The 17673-nt window shown below is 43.4% G+C and overlaps 1 protein-coding gene across 2 annotated transcripts in view; it reads right to left on the bottom strand.

The window, feature by feature from the left end:
• LOC140193794 (probable ATP-dependent RNA helicase DDX23) overlaps positions 1 to 12201 on the bottom strand; it is a 34575-nt gene extending 22374 nt beyond the window's left edge. Inside the window, exons 1-3 of one of the 2 annotated variants that reach the window (XM_072250964.1) lie at positions 12132 to 12201; positions 1189 to 1373; positions 872 to 967 (exon numbers count right to left, since the gene is read on the bottom strand). In XM_072250964.1, coding sequence (XP_072107065.1) covers positions 872 to 967; positions 1189 to 1373 — 281 coding nt within the window. In that variant the 5' untranslated portion in view covers positions 12132 to 12201. Of the gene's footprint in view, positions 1 to 871; positions 968 to 1188; positions 1374 to 11926; positions 11935 to 12131 lie in introns of those variants that run through there. The other variant, XM_072250965.1, reaches the window with a different exon arrangement.
• Positions 12202 to 17673: the final 5472 nt, after the last annotated feature.

Raw genomic sequence — 17673 nt, 5'->3', positions numbered from 1 at the left:
GAGAGTGAGGGGTGTGCAATGTAGCACACCCACCTTAAACCCAACCCCAGGTCACCCCGCAGACAGCAGAACATTCAGACTGGTGTCTCTGTCCAGTCCACTCCCTGGGTCGCCTCCATCCGCTCTGCCCTGACCAAGTTGTGACCCTCTTCCGCCCCATCTTCAGTACAGTGCAGAAGTCTCAGGCACATATATATATAGCCAGGGTGCCCAAGACTTTGCCACACTATTGTAGTAATTTTATGTATTACACTGTACAGCTGCTGCAAAAATAAAAATAAATTTCATGACATATGTGAGTGATGATAAACCTGATTTTAATACGGGTCTCTATTGAGGACTGAGAGTGGGAAGGGGAAAAATCATGCTTGAGAAAAGGGAAAGGGAGAGGGGAGGGAGTGAGAAACACCAGAGAGACATTCTGTAATGATCAATAAACCAAATGTTTGGAATCAAGTGACAATGCCTGGTGTCTCATGCCTGGGTGTGTCTGCACCCGTGTCACCCCTCACCCCCCTCTCGCCATTCCCCAATGTCCTTTGCTCCCGCTGATCTAGAAACTCGCTCTCTGCTCCACGTTGACAAATACAGTACTGTGTACCTAGCTTTATATGTGTGCTAAAGACTTTTTTACAATACTATATGACATTCTCCCTCCCTTACATGGTGTGCTCCCAGTACCTTCCCTGCACTACTCCATCTCTGTGACACCTCTCCCCATCCGTGATCCCATACACCCCTCCCTGTCCCTGTTACCTTCCCTCCTTCCCTACATCACTCCCAATCTCTGTGACCCCCACCCTCCCCTATGCCCCTCCCAAAGTGGAGGGTGACAGATGGGTGGGGTAATGGAGACACCTCTGCCACTCACCTTGACCGCTTCCTGGCCTTACGGTGTCCATCCCGTTCTCTTTCCTTCTTGGACCGGTCCCGGTCCCGCTCCTTGTCCTTGCCATGGTGTCGCTCCCTGTGGGAACATCAGAGAGTGAGGCTGACGCAATCACAAGGTTGCCACAGGCCACTCGATCCATCGTGACTGGACTGGCCCACCTGAGCAAGTCAGCAATGCAAAACAGTCAGCAGCTTGCACACACCCTGAAAGTCTCTCTCGCCACCACTCCCACATTGCTCCCTCCTCACAGCACATCCCGCCGCAAAGCACTCCTTCCTTAGCGCCCCTCCCCTCACCGGTCCGCCTCCCGCTCGCCGCTCTTGGAGCGAGAACGCTTCCTCTCCCGTGACCGGTGCCGTTTGCGCTCCTTGGAGGTCGACCGTTTCCTGTCACGGTCCCGGGAACGTGAGCGCTTCTTCTCCCGCTCCTTGGACGGGGCTCGATCCGGAGACCTCTTCCGCTCCTGCGTCTCTCCCACCATCTGTAGTACAGGAGAGTGAGTCAGCCCAGGGAGTGAACAGCAGGGCACAGCGGAGGCGGGAGGGAAGAGGGGGTGAAGAGTACGCGGGACGGGAGATGTGTCCATGAATAAGGGTATAGCAGGGCAGGCAGGATAGGGGAGAGTGGAGGGAAGAGGGCTGAACGGAAAGGGGGGGGGAGAGAGACCTTTCGGGCCTCTCCTCTTTCTTTTTTTTTGTAATTTATTTTTTATTGAATTTCATCATCAAACAAACATTTCCATAAGATGTATTTCAGATACTGTACATATATATCATATTTGCCACAAATCTCCACATAATATTTATCTGAGTTATACACTTTTAGAAAGGAGAGGAAAGAAAGAACAAGCAAAAGGAGAAAACTATGTACAAAGTAGGGAGTGATTTTTTTTTACAACATATCCATTGATTTGTGAGAATAAAATCAGGCCTATGAGGTGTAATGTAGTTGAACCATTTTTCCCGGTATGAATCAAATTGTTCCAACTTATGATTAACAGATGCTGTTATCTTCTCCATTTTGTAAATGTCCATTATAATTTCCATTCATGCGTTTAAAGTTGGGCTCTCCTGTGATAACCATTTCCTGGTAATAATCTTTTTACCAGCCACCAGCAGTATATTCATTAAATATTTATCTCTTTTCAACCAAAATATATGGTCTTACTTTCTAAGGGTATTTCACATTTAAAAATGTCTTGTAGGGTATTGTGTATCCCACCCCAATAGTCTTTGATAACGGGGCAATTCCAGAAAATATGATAATGGTTTGCATTTTGATTTCCACAATTTCTCCAGCAAACAGGGATAATGGGATTATGGGTCATAATGGGATTTCTGAGAGGGTGGAATAAAATATCTCATCAAGTTTTTCCATCCAAACTCCCTCCATTTCTGTGAACTGGTACACTTCCATTGATAACCCCATATTATTGTCCAGTCTTCCTCAGATATTATTATCCCTCCTTCCTTCTCCCATTTTGTCTTAACGTATGAAGTTGAGTGTGTTTTAAGATTTGACAAACCCTTATACACGTTTGAAATGATTCTACTACCGTTGTCTGAATTACATGCTTTTCTAAATAGCTCTATCAGACATGTACTTGCCTTGGTTATATTTTTAACCCTCCTATTAACATACTGTCGCATCTGTAGATACCGATAAAAGTCTTGTTTTCCTAATAAGTGTTTCTCTTTAAGCATTTCAAAACTGAACAGTGTTCCTTCTTTCATTATATTGCAAAGAACTGTTGTTCCTTTAGCTGTCCAGTCTTTAAATCTAGCATCCAATTTATTTGGCGTAAAATCTGAGTCATATGCACACCATTTAAGAATTGCAATATCTCCCTCTAGTTTATATTCTTTTATAATAGTTTTCCATATTTTAAGAGTCCATTTCACCCATGGATTAACAATAGTACTTATGTACCTTCGTAGGTTGCTATCAGCCAAAATTGCCTGTATGGGGTTGGAAAGTATCCCCTCCTCAATGTTTTTCCATTGAGTGTCATATGATGGGTTGCACCAACATATCACAGCTCTCAACTGTGCTGCAAAATAATAGAAACATAGAAAATAGGTGCAGGAGTAGGCCATTTGGCCCTTTGAACCTGCACCGCCATTTATTATGATCATGGCTGATCATCCAACTCAGAACCCCGCCCCAGCCTTCTCTCCATACCCCCTGATCCCCGTAGCCACAAGGGCCATATAATCTCATATAATCTCATAATAATCTCTAAGAGATGGTAGGCCCCGTCCCCCCTTTTCCTTGGCTAATTGCAAAGTTTTGAGACGGACTCTAGGCCTTTTACCTTGCCAAATATACCTTGATAACATTTTGTTCCATTCATTGAATTGATTCTGATTAATCTCTATTGGTAGGGTCTGAAAGAGATATAATAGTCTGGGCAATATGTTCATTTTAATAGATTCAATCCTTGAACTGAAACTAAAAAAAGGAATTAGGTTCCATCTGTTATATCTTCCTTAATTTTTTAAAAAATATATATGCTGATAATTGCATTCTGATAATTTTGACAAATCTTTTGGCATAATGATGCCCAAATATTGGAAAGACTCTGTTTGCCATGTCCATATATTTGAAAGACTGTTTGCCATGCCCAGGAATATTTACTTTCAATTTCTCTTGGTGGGCTATAGTTATATGAAAGTAATTGGGTTTTATCTATTTTGATTTTGTATCCTGATACTTGACCATATTGTTCAAAGGATTGCATCAATTTAGGTAAAGAGTATGTTGGTTGCTCCAGATAGATCAAAATGTCATCCGCGTAACAGGTCAATTTATGCTCTGTCCCTTTAATGGTAATTCCCCTGATATCTTCATTTTGTCTGATGTATTGAGCTAATGGTTCCAGATATAATGCGAAGAGTAGCGGTGACCATGCACAACCCTGTCTCGTGCCCCTTTCTAGGGTAAAACTATGAGATAAATATCCATTGATTTTAATCCTAGCAGTAGGGTTATCATATAGTGCCTGTATAGTTTTAATAATTGTGTCATGGAAACCAAATCTATGTAAAACTCTGTAAAGAAAATTCCAATTAACCAAATCAAATGCCTTTTCAGCGTCCACGCTTATCACTATTGCTTCAATTTTATTTTTTTTGTATATGATTCATAATGTGAAGTGCCCTTCGTATATTGTCTTGTGTTTGACGTTGTTGTATAGAACCTGTCTGATCCTTAAGTACCAGTATGGGTAGAAACTCTTCTAATTGTTTGGCCATGATGGAGGTAAATAATCTATAATCTACATTAAGAACGGATATTGGTCTAAATGACCCACATTCCACTTTATCCTTGCTTTCTTTCGGTATAGCTGAGATTATCGCTTCCTTCCAGCTGGGTGGCATTTGTGTCTTTTTTAGAGCCCAGTTCAGTGTGGGGAGTAAGACAGGAATTAACTCATTTTTAAATTCTTTGTACCACTCTGCCGTATACCCATCTGAACCTGGTGACTTGCTTAATTTAAGCCTACTAATTGCAGCTTTTAGTTCAACTTCAGTTATGTCAGCAGTCATCGTTCTATTTTGTTCTTCGCTTAAAGTAGGTAATGCTAGAGAATTCAGGAAAGTGTCAATTTGGGTTGTGCTTCCCCCTGGAACTTTGGAATATAGAGTTTTGTAAAACACTTCAAAAGCTTCTCGAATTTCTCTTAGTTTATTTTTTATCATTTTTGTTCTTGGATCCCTAATTCTATGAATTGTATTTTTTGCTATCTTTTTCTTCAGTTTCCATGCCAGTATTTTCATAGACTTAGATCCACTTTCATAATGTCTCTGTTTCAGAAACATTAAATTTTTCCTGATTTCTTGCATAGCCAAACTATTAATTTCATCCCTAATTTTTAAAATTTCCTCTAATGTATCCTGTGCCAAATTCAATTTGTGTTTTTTTCTAGTTCCTTCAGCCTATTTTGTAATTCCAATAATGTTTTATTCCTTATTTTTTTCTTATGTGAAGATATCACTATAATTTTCCCTCTTAAGACAGCCTTCAGAGTATCCTATAGAATGGGAGGTGAAACCTCTCCATTACCATTAAGTTCTAAGTAAAGACCAATTTCTTTTTTAATTTGTTCCTTAAAGTAGGGATCATTGAGTAGACTTGAATTTAGTTTCCAAATAGTATTCTTTGGTTGTAGGTCAAAATCAACAGATAAATATATAGGTGCATGGTCACTTACATCTATTGTCCCAATTCCACAGGTGTTTATTTTGTCTCCATCTTTTCCAAATGTTGTGAAATAGTCTATTCTTGTATATACAGAATGGGGGGCAGAATAATGTATAATCCCTTCTGTCGGGGGAAAAGTCCCTCCATATATCAATTAAACCAACATCCTCAAAAAGTGTATTAACTCTCTTGTGTAAGGATGTTGTTTCATAGGTTTTTCTATTGGAAGAGTCTAACTTTGGTTGTAATTGTACATTTAAGTCTCCACACATATCAAGAGACCTTCAGTTTCCGTTACCATAATATTAGTAATTTTCTGAAAGAAACTAATATCACTTCCTGGGGGTGCATATATATCCAATAGAGTAACTGAATTTCCATCTATATTCCCTTTACCAGAATATATCTGCCCTCCTTATCTCCCATTTCAAATAATTTTTTCAAAACTTAGCTTGCTTGAGATAAGAATAGCAACTCCTCTTCTATGTCCTGATTTATATGAGGAGAAAAACAAATTAGTGAAACCCATTCTCTTTAGTTTTCCATGCTCATTATCACTTCAGTGAGTTTCCTGTAAATATACTACATGGGCTTGTTCCTTTTTCATTTTTGATAGAATTTTACTGTGTTTGATTGGATTTAACAGCCCATTGACATTAAAAGAAATGAATTTTACTTTGTCCTTAGCCATGTGTATTTATCTGTCAATATATCATTGAAATTAGCGGAGTAAGACTTAATCGATCTACTCCCTGAACAAAAAAGAACCAAGAAATGCGAATAATAAAAAAGGCAACGAAGGTGTGATTCCAAGGCTGAGGTCTCTACTAGATGACCCTGGGTTAAGCTAGAGGAAACGTCTAGCCGTGGGGGATAGCCCCTCCTCCCTGTGAGTTGGGGGCTCCCATTACAGTACCCATAAAAATAAGTGAACAAGTCTATGTCCATTACACAGAAAAGATTTCCCTGGGTATTCCTCCCATATATATACACAGGTGTCCCCCGCTTTTCGAATGTTCGCTTTACAAAACCTCACTGTTACGAAAGACCTACATTAGTTACCTGTTTTCGCTAACAGAAGGTGTTTTCACTGTTACGAAAAAAGCAGTGCGCGAAAAAAGCAGCGCATGAAAAAAATCAGTGCGCGATAAAAGGCAGCGCACACCCCGAGCAGCCGCTCTCCCCCGGATTCGGAATGGCATTCTCGCTGGCATTGCTTAAACACGTGCCTGTGAGCAGCCGTTTGCAAGATGAGTTCTAAGGTATCGGAAAAGCCTGAAAGAGCTCGTAAAGATGTTACACTTAGCGTAAAACTAGACATAATTAAGCGTTTTGATCGTGGTGAACGAAGCAAGGACAAAGTAAGTTTGGCTTGTGGAAGTTGACGAAGATGATGTGAAGAGGTTTTGGCATCTCATGACCAGGAGCTGATAGATGAAGAGCTGATGCAATTGGAAGAGGAAAGGATAACAATCAAAACCGAATGAGTAATGATAAAGTACGACATTAATTTTGAAAGGGTACGTAGGTTTAGGGGATATTTGTAGGATGGTTTGAGTCCTTACAAAGAACTGTATGATAGAAAAATACGCAAGGCTCAGCAGTCAAGCAAGCCTTCCACATCAGCCACAGCAGACAATGAACATCGACCTTCGACATCGAGGCAGGCAGTCATAGGAGAAGATGAGCTGCCTGCTCTAACGGAAACAGACAAGATGGCACCCCAGTGTCCCACCACCCCAACACCCAGGCCGCGGACAGACACCGATTCGCAGAGAATGCAGCAGTAGCCGGGAGACACACAGCTCATCTTTAAGAAAAAATCTGCACTGATCTGGGCCAACAATTACGTGCTGGGCAGCACCTAATTAATTAGCATGTTTATTTTGGCTTTTTTCTTAAAGATGTGCTGTGTACCTCCCTGCTACCGCTGCATGCTTCGTGGATCGGTATCGGTTCGCTACCCGGAGGGTGGGGACCGCTGCACCACCCATAGTCTGACGACTCAGCCTAACACACCATCATCAGTGTGCTCTGCGCTGCCTTCCCAATTCCAGTAAGTGATACTACACTGTACATACATTATTTCTACTTTATACCGGCTCTGTATTTTTACGTGTTATTTGGTATGAATTGGCAGCTTTATAGCTTAAAGGTTACCATAGAGCGCTTGTGCCGTATTTTTGCCAACAGCACTTGCATGAGATTCTCTGCTGATGGCGCTTGCATGAGATTCTCTGCTGATGGCGTTTGCGCCGTGTTTTTGCCGACAGTGCTTTCGTGAGATTTTCTGCCAACGGCGCTTGCGTGAGATTTTCACTACGGAGAACAGTTCAGGCAATGACTGTGGAAAAGTATTTCTACTTTATATAGGCTGTGTATTTATCATATCATTCCTGCTTTTACTATATGTTACTGTTATTTTAGGTTTTATGTGTTATTTGACATGATTTGGTAGGTTATTTTTGGGTCTGCAAACGCTCACAAAATTTTCTCCATATAAATTATATAATTGCTTCATCACTTTACGACATTCCAGCTTACGAACCATTGCATAGGAATGCTCTACCTTCGAATGGCGGGTGAAACCTGTATTCTCATTTAGGTAGGGAAAAAGGAGTGAATGAACGAATAAAAAAAATTGAGTAATATAAAATCCACATTATATTAAGTATTTCTTGAAATAGGTATAGTACTGTCTATTTTTGCTTCTGTTTATCTTATCAACACTTTTAAAGTTAGCCAAACCTTATGGCTCTTCTGGAGGGGTTGAGGGCTGTCTTCGGAAAACTCTGTCTCTTCCTGATATTCTCTCGCCCTCCTCCCGTCCCCTGCTTTCTCGGTTTTCTTACTATTTCCCAAGCAGATCGGGATAACTGCTCAGCCAGGCTTTCCCTCAGTTTGATCACACTGACGGGCAGCCCTCTGTTCCTCATGTCTGTAGTTGCTTCTTCCACTGTCTGATACAGTTGCATACCATCTTCATAAAACACCCGCAGTTTATCAGGGTACGGAGTTTGGAATCTAATCTTTCCTTGCTTTAATATTCGCTTTACTGCAGAGTATTCTTTATGTTTCTGCAGGACCGCCGGGGGGTAATCTTGATCGAAATATATTAATTTCCCATCCAAAAACACCCTCTTCTTACCCCAGGCCCTTTGTAGAATCTCCGCCTTGGTATTGTATCGAAGGAATCTAATTACTATTGAGCGTGGCTTATCTCCTCTGTCTCCAGTAGGCCTCAGGATGAGCGCACGATGCGCCCTCTCAGTTTCAAGCTCCATAGTGGAGGGAATCTCTAGCGCGTCCGGCAGCAACTTTCCTACAAACTCCATCATAGATAAACCCTCCGCTCCTTCGGGAACATTGTATGTCCTGATATTTTCCATCGCGATCTTCCCTCCTGGTCAAGCAGTTTACTTTTTTTGTTGATTTAATATTTTTATTGTCTTACTTAGTATCTGTTCCACGTTTTGCACGCGGTCTTCCACCTTCTCAATTCGAGTCTCTGCCATCGCTATTTCCTGATTGACATTGGCGAGCTCTGACTTTATATCATTGAGTTGTTGTTTTATATCTTTTTGGACTTCCCTTATCTCTTCCAGAATCTTCATCATATTTGCCACTTCACCTGAACGAGGCCCATTGTCAGCCTTGCTAGCATGCATTTGGGTAGGAGAGCCACGTGTTGCACCTCTCTCATCCACAGGCTCTGCAGTGGTGCTTTTTTTAAATCTCCATTCTTCTTCCCCATTCTTGGCCCCCCTTATCAATTCAGATATTTTTGAAAGATCTTAGATTTGATGGATTAAACGGGGCAAAATATGCATTTTTCCACAGCAGCTATCAATTTAAGATGCCATTCTGGACAATGACACCACCGGAACCCCCCGCCTCTCCTCTTTCATATGATCCCCCCACCCTCGTACTCTAACCCTCTCCCCTATCCTTTCCTCGACCCCCTGCCTCACCTTCTCCATTCCTTCACCTCCCTCCATGCATTGCCCAGCACAACCCTCACCATTGCACTTCCACCACCCTCCCTGCTCCTTCCTTCTGTCCCCCCTCCTCCAACAAGCAGATTCAACGACAGCTCCTCTCCCACGACTGTCAGACAACAGTGATGTCAGAACATCTCCACTGCTGCACTCAGACGTACCCATCTGCTTCAAAAGAGTATCAATCACGCCAGTGCCCAAGCAGAGCAGGGTGAGCTGCCTCAATGACCATTGCCCAGTCGCACTCACATCTACTGTGATGAAGTGCTTTGAGAGGTGCAGAGATCTTCCGGTGAGCTGCAGTCAGTGGAAACTGAGAGGGGAGTCAGGGACGTGGACGGATTCCACACTGGAAGTCCAGCAATATAGACGTGGGGGACAAAGTACTTCTGGAGTCCAAGCCTCAGCTCCGTGCTCAAAGGACGGTGACACAGACGGGATGTCCCAGATCGATGTCCGTGCAAGCAGGAAGCATGAGGAGGCGCGAGGGCCAGTCAGTCGGCACGTCCAGAGTTTGGCTGGTCTGGGGGTCGATACCGAAGATCAAAGCCCAAAAGCTCCAGAATTCAAAGCCTGGAGTCTGGAGGTTCAAAAGCCTGTCCTGGAGTTGGAGACTGTGTGTCTGTATGTGAAGGAGGGAGGGTGGAAGGGAGGAAAGGGACTTGTTTTTGCTGCTGTTGTTGCAATTGGATCTTTAACTTCCTCACCAGGAAGCCACAGTCTGTGCAGATTGAAAATAACATCTCCTTGCTAACAATCAACACTGGTGCACCTCAAGGATGTGTGCTTAGCCCACTGCTCTACTCTCTCTACACCCATAATGTGTGGCTAGGCACAGATCAAACACCATCTATAAATTCATTGATGACACAACTATGGTTGGCAGAATTTCAGATGGTGACGAGGGGGCGTACAGGAGTGAGACAGATCAGCTGGTTGAGTGGTGTCACAGCAACAACCTTGAACTCAATGTCAGTAAGACCAAGGAACTGATTGTGGATATCAATAAGGGGAAGTCGAGGGAACACACATCAGTCCTTGTTGAGGGATCAGCAGTGGAAGGGGTGAGCAGCTTCAAGTTCCTGTGTGTCAACATCTCTGAGGATCTATCCTGGGCCCAACATTTTGGTGCAATTACAAACAAAAGGCACAAACAGTGGTTAAACTTCATCAGGAATTTGATGAAAATTGGTAGGTTACCAAAGATTCTTACGGTGGAGACCATTCTGACTGGGTGCATCACCACCTGGTGTGGAGGCTCCAGTGCGAGGATCACAAGAGACTACAGATGGTTGTAAACTCAGCCACATCCATCACAGGCACAAACCTCCCCAACATCGAGGATATCTACAAGAGGCGCTGCCTCAAAAGGCAGGATCCACCACTAAGGACCTCACCATCTGATATATGCTCTCTTCTCGTCACTACCATCAGACAGGAGGTACAGAAGCCTGAGGAACCACACTCAGCGTTTCTTCCCCTCCATCATCAGACATCTGAACAGTCCACAAACATTAGTCATTACTTTTTCTTGCACTATTTTTGTAAGTTTTAGTAATTTTATGTCTTCACACTGTACCACTGATACAAAACAACAAATTTCACTACATATAAGTCCATAAGACATAGGAGTAGAATTAGGCCATCTGACCCATCGAGTCCGCTCCACTATTCAGCCATGGCTGAATTTTTTTTCCTCCTCCACAATCCCAGTTCCCAGCCTTCTCCCTGTAACCTTTGATGCCATGTCCAATCAAGAACCTGTCAATCTCTGCTTTAAATACACTCAATGACCTGGCCTTCACAGCTGCATGTGGCAACAAATTCACCACCCCTTGGCTAAAGAAATTTCTCCCCATCTCTGTTTTGAAAGGACACCCCTCTATCCTGAGGCTGTGCCCTCTTGTCCTAGACTCTCCCACTATAGGAAACATCCTTTCCACACCTACTCTGTCTTATGCCTTTCAACATTCGAAAGGTTTCAATGAGATCCCCCCTCATCCTTCTGAATTCCAGTGAGTACAGACCCAAAACCATCAAATGTTCCTCATATGATAACCCTTTCATTCCTGGAATCATCCTTGTGAACCTCCTCTGAACCCTCTCCAATGCCAGCATGTCTTTTCTAAGATGAGGGGTCCAAAACTCTTCACAATACTCAAGGTGAGGCCTCATAAAGCCTCAGCATCAAGCTCTTGTATTCTAGACTTTTTGAAATAAATGCTAACATGGCATTTGCTTTCCTCATTACCGACTCAACCTGCAAGTTAATCTTCAGGGTGTTCTGCACAAGGACTGCCGAGTCCCTTTGCACCTCAGATTCCTGGAATTTCTTCCTGTTTAGAAAATAGTCCACACATTTATTTCTACTACCAAAGTTCATGAACAAGTCAGTGATGATAAGTCTGATTCGATTCCATTTTACTGGTGAACCGATAACCTCTCTCACAACCCATCACTTTGGGACTCCCACTTTCTTCAACACTGAATTGACACTTCACCACTGCAGATTTGCACCGTTCCACGGTTTTTATGCTCGTTACTGCATTTATTGCTGTATTTCCTTTCACCTACTGCAGTTTGCACTATCAGCTTTCTGGGAGCAAGCAACGTGGTGTGTCTGACAGTAAATTCTGATCCGATTGTCAATCTCCTCCTCTCCCTTTCCCTTGCCCCATTCTCCCGCTTCCTCCCCTCCCTCCCCTTTCACACTCATATCCCTTCCCCATCATTTTCACACTCTCGCTCTCTCCCCCACCCTCACATCCACCACCCCTCGTAACCTCTCTCCCCTATTGGCTCCCTTCCTTCCCTCCTTCCTTTTCTTTCCTACCTTTCCTTCCTCCTCAGCCACTCGCCTTCCTCCTTTTCATTCACCCCTCCCCCTCCCCATCCCCATCTCGCTCCCTTCCTACCTCTCCCGCAGCCCTCGATTTTCTCCCCGCCATTCCATCCCTCTACGTCCTTCCCTACCTCCCCGTCACTCCTTCTCACTCCGCTCTCCACCCCGCCCCCCATTTTCCTCCCTTTCCACCTACCTTTCCTTCCTCCAGACACCGCTCACTCCAGGCCCACTACCGGTATTCCTGCAAGGCGGCGCCGCTGAGTACGTCGGGAGCTGTAGTTCCATATTGGGTCTCCGCCCCCGTTCCCAGTATACGCTCTGGGTTCACAGAACTATAATCTCCACAATGCACTTTTGCCAAACCAGTCAAGGTGGTCTCTACCCGCACGGCGTCTTCTGGCTGCAGCGCCCTCTGGTTGCAGCGTGGTTCTAGTCATCCAAAGTTGGTTTTGACCATGTTGTCACATGCCCTGAGATACGGTGAAAAGCTGTCCTAATGAATGGTCTCGACCCAAAACGTTGACTGTACTCTTTTCCATAGATGCTGCCTGGCCTGCTGAGTTCTTCCAGCATTTTGTGTGTGTTGCTTGGATTTCCAACATCTGCAGATTTTCTCTTGCTTGTGAAAAGCTTGTCTCACACACTGTTCACACAGATCAGATCATTACACAGTGCACTGAGGTAGAACAAGGTAAAACAATAGCAGGATGCAGAATAAAGTGTCACAGTTACAGAGAAATTGTAAGAGAAAGTGCAGTGCAGGCAGACAATAAGTTTGAAGGTCATAATGAGAGCCAGAGCAGAGGCATTCAAACTGATGACCAAGAAGGTTACAAGAGGTCCAGGTATGATCTCCAGAAAGTCATGTCACAGGCAAGTGGCAATTCCAGACTAAACTTGAATCAATGAAGAATGCTCACAGTTATGGCAGGGCTTCAATGCTATCACCTCTTACAAAGAGGAATCAAGTGACAGAGGTGACAACAGAGCTTAGCTTCCAGATGAGCTCAATGTCTTCTATGCACGCTTTAGCTATCAGAACATGGAGGAATCATCATGAACTCCCACATCCCCCAATGATTCTATGATTTCAGTCTCAGAAGCCAATGTGTGAGCATCCTCCAGGAGGGTGAACCCACAAAAAGCATCCAGACCAGATAGGGTACCTGGCCAAGTACTAAAGATATGTATAGTACCTGATTAACTAGCTTGTGTTTTCACTGAGATCTTTAAACTCTTCCTCTAGCAGTTTGTGGTGCCCACTACTTCAAACAGTCTTCATTTGTACTGGTGTACAAGAACAGCGTGGGTGACCTTCCTCGATGACTGTTACCCGGTAGCACTTACATCCACTGTGATGAAGTGTTTTCAGAAGTTCGTGATTAAACATATTGGCTCTTACCTGAGAGCAACAGGTCCACAGCAGATGCCATCTCACTGGTTCTTCACTCAACCCTGGAACATCCGGACAGCAAAGATGCATATATCAGGATGCTCTTTACCAATTACAGCTCAGCATTCAATACCATCATCTCCTCAAAACTAATCCATAAGCTTCAGGATCTTGGCCTCAAGACTTCATTGTGCCATTGGATCTTTGAATTCCTCACTTGCAGATCCCAGTCAGTTTGGATTAGCAACAACATCTCCACGATCTCCATCAGCACAGGTGCACCACAAGGCTGTGTGCTTAGTCTCCTTCTCTACCCACTTATGACTGTGTGTCTAAGTACAGCACCAGTGCCATATTCACGTTCGCTGACGACACCACTTTTGCAGGCTGAATCAAAGCTGGTGATGAATCAGCATATACAAGTGAGATTGAAAATCTGGCTGAGTGGTGTCATAACAACAACCTCTCACTCAATGCCAGCAAGACCGAGGAGCTGATTATTGACTTCAGGAGGAGGAAACCAGAGGGCGATGAGCTAGTCCTCATCGGAGGATCAGAGGTGGTGAGGGTCAGCAAATTCCTCAATATTAGTATTTTGGAGGACCTGTCCTGGGCACAGCATGTAAGCACAATTACGAAGAAAGCACAGCAGCACCTCTACTTCCTAGGGAGTTTGTAGAGATTAGGCATGACATCTAAAATTTTGACAAACTTCTATAGATGTGTAATGGAGGGTATATTGACTGGCTACATCACAGCCTGGAATGGAAACATCGATGCCCTTGAACAGAAAATCCTACAAAACGTAGTGGATACGGCCAGGTCTGTCACAGAAAAACCTTTCCCCACCATTGAGAACATCTACATGAAACACTGTCACTGGAAAGCAACATCCATCATAGTCAGAATGGCTTCATGAAAGGCAGGTCATGCCTACTGAGCCTGATTGAATTTTTTGAGGATGTGACTAAACACATTGATGAAGGAAGAGCAGTAGATGTAGTGTATATGGATTTCAGCGAGGCATTTGATAAGGTACCCCATGCAAGGCTTATTGAGAAAGTAAGGAGGCATGGGATCCAAGGGGACATTGCTTTGTGGATCCAGAATTGGCTTGCCACAGAAGGCAAAGGGTGGTTGTAGGTGGGTCATATTCTGTATGGAGATCGGTGACCAGTGATGTGCCTCAGGGATCTGTTCTGGGACTCCTTCTGTTCGTGATTTTTATAAATGACCTGGCTGAGGAAGTGGAGGGATGGGTTAGTAAATTTGCTGATGACACAAAGGTTGGGGGTGTTGTGGATAGTGTGGAGGGCTGTCAGAGGTTACAGTGGGACATTGATAGGATGCAAAACTGGGCTGAGAAGTGGCAAGTGGAGTTCAATCCAGATAAGTGTGAGATGGTTTATTTTGGTAGGTCAAATATGATGGCAGAATATAGTATTAATGGTAAGACTCTTGGCAGTGTGGAGGATCAGAGGGGATCTTGGGGTCCGAGTCCATAGGACACTCAAAGCTGCTGCACAGGTTGACTCTAGTGGTTAAGAAGGCATACGGTGTATTGGCCTTCATCAATCGTGGGATTGAGTTTCAGAGCTGAGAGGTAATGTTGCAGCTATTTAGGACCCTGGTCAGACCCCACTTGGAGTACTGTGCTCAGTTCTGGTCACCTCACTACAGGAAGGATGTGGAAACCATAGAAAGGGTGCAGAGGAGACTTACAAGCATGTTGCCTGGATTGGGGAGCATGCCTTATGAGAATAGGTTGAGTGAACTTGGCCTTTTCTCCTTGGAGCGACAGAGGATGAGAGGTGACCTGATAGAGGTGTAGAAGATAATGAGACGCATTGATCATGTGGACAGTCAGAGGCTTTTTCCCAGAGCTGAAATGGCTAGCACGAGAGGGCATAGATTTAAGGTGCTTGGGAGTAGGTACAGAGGAGATGGCAGGGGTAAGTTTTTTTTTAACGCAGAGAGTGGTGGGTGTGTGGAATGGGCTACCGGCGGCGGTGGTGAAGGTGGAAATGATAGGGTCTTTTATGAGACTCCTGGATAAGCATATAGAGCTTAGACAAATAGAGGGCTATGGCTAAGCCTAGGTAGTTATAGGGTAAGGACATGTTCGGCACAGCTTTGTGGGCCGAAGGGCCTGTACTGTGCTGTAGGTTTTCTATGTTTCTATGTTTCCATCATCAGGGACCCCCAGTATCCAGTTCATGTTTGCTTCTCGCTGCTGTCATCAGGAAGAGGGTACAGGAGCCTCAGGTCCTACGTCACCAGGTTCAGAAACAGTTACTGGGGGTAGATTTTTTTAAATTAGGGGTAGATTTCTTTTAATAAAATAAAATTACTTTATTTTATTTCATAATTCAGTCTTTTTTTCCACATGATTGATTTGGAATATGGGATACTGTGATCATATTACTGTGATTTAAATGTAATGTAATTCATATTATTTACTTGTATCCTTATGAATTTTGTATTTGTATTCATGCAGTTTATATAATATCAATAAAAATATTGAAAAAGAAACAGTTACTACCCCTCAACCATTAGGCTCTTGAATCACTCAACTTCACTTGCCCCATAGTTGAAATGTTCCCATAACCAATGGACTCACTTTCAAGAACTCTTCATCTCATGTTCTTGATATTCATTGCTTATTTATTTATTATTATTGGATTTTGTATTTGCACAAGTTGTTGTCTTCTGTACATTTGTGAAAGCCTTAGTTGGGCAGTCTTTCATTGATTCTGTTATGGTTATTATTCTGCAGATATATTGAGAATTCTCACAAGAAAATAAACCTCAGGGTTGTATATGGTGACATATATGTACTTTGATAATAAAATGTACTTTCAACTTTGATTGTGTGAGGTGAAGAGTCCATCTGAATGGTGAGGGAACCATTCTATAACAGTGTCCTTGAACCTTTCTGCAGGGTCGGTATTGGGACCGCTTCTTTTCACGTTATCTGTCAATTATTTGGGTGACGGAATTGATGGTTTGTATTCAAGTTTGTGGACAATACTAAGATAGGTGGAGGGGCAGGTGGTAGACAGATTGGGAGAATGGGCAAAGAACTGGCAGATGGAATATAGTGTAGGGCAGTGTATGGTCATGCACTTTGGTAGAAGGATCAAAAGCGTATACTATTTTCTAAATGGGGAAGGAATTCAAAGATCAAAGGTGCAAAAGGACTTGAGGGTCCTTGTGCAGGATTCCTTAAAGGTTATCTTGCAGGTTGAGTCGGTGAGGAAGGCAAATGCAATGTTAGCATTCATTTTGAGAGGACTAGAACACAAAAGCAAGGATGTGCTGCTGAAGCTGTATAAGGCATTGGTCAGACTGTACTTGGAAGTATCATGAGCAGTTTTGGACCTCTTATCTAAGAAACGGTGTGCTGGGATTGGAGAGGGTTCAGAGGAGATTCACAAAAATGATTCCAGGAATGAAAGGGTTAATGTATGACAGCATTTGATGGCTCTGGGCTTCTACTCACAGGAATTTAGAATAGTGAAGCCTATCGAATACAGAGAGGCCTAGGGATGTGGAGAGAGTGTTTCCTATAGTGGAGGAACCTAGGATCAGAGAGCACAGATTCAGAATACAGCAACAGCCATTTAGAATCAGAATCAGGTTTAATATCACTGGCATATGTCATGAAATTTCTTGACTTTGTGGCAGCAGTACAAAATAATAGAAAAAAAACTGCAAATTACAGAAAGTATATATATGAAATATTTAAATTAAATAAGTAGTATAAAATAAAAAAGGTATTGAGCCCATGGGTTTAATGTCCATTCAGAAATTGGATGGCAGAGGGGAAGAAGCTGTTCCTGAATCATTGAGTGTGTGCCTTCAAGCTCCTGTACCTCCTTTCCAATGGTAGCAATGAGAACAGGTCATGTCCTGGGTGATGGGGTCCTTAATGATGGATGCTGCCTTTTTGAGGCATCGCTCCTTGAGGATGTCCTGGATACAACGGAGGCTAGTGCCCATGATGGAGCTGACTGAGTTTACAACTTACTTTGCTCCTGTGCAGTAGCACCACCCCCTATACCAGATTGTGATGCAGCCAGTTAAAATGCTTTCCACAGTACATCTGTAGAAATTTGCGAGCGTCTTTTGTGACATACCAAATCTCCTCAAACTCTGAATGAAGTATAGCTGCTGTTGTGCCTTCTCTGTAATTGCATCAATAAGTTGGGCCCAGGATAGATCCTTAGAGATATTGACACCCAGGATCTTGAAATTGCTCACCCTTTCCACTTCTGATCCCTCAGTGAGGACTGGTGTGTGTTCCCTCATCTTGGCCTTTCTGAAGTCCATAATCAGTTCT

This window comes from Mobula birostris, unplaced genomic scaffold, assembly GCF_030028105.1.
Source record: "Mobula birostris isolate sMobBir1 unplaced genomic scaffold, sMobBir1.hap1 scaffold_879, whole genome shotgun sequence".
NCBI classification, from domain to species: Eukaryota; Metazoa; Chordata; class Chondrichthyes; order Myliobatiformes; family Myliobatidae; genus Mobula; species Mobula birostris.
The sequence above is the reverse complement of the archived record's forward strand: the minus strand, read 5'-3'. Positions and strand labels throughout refer to the sequence as shown.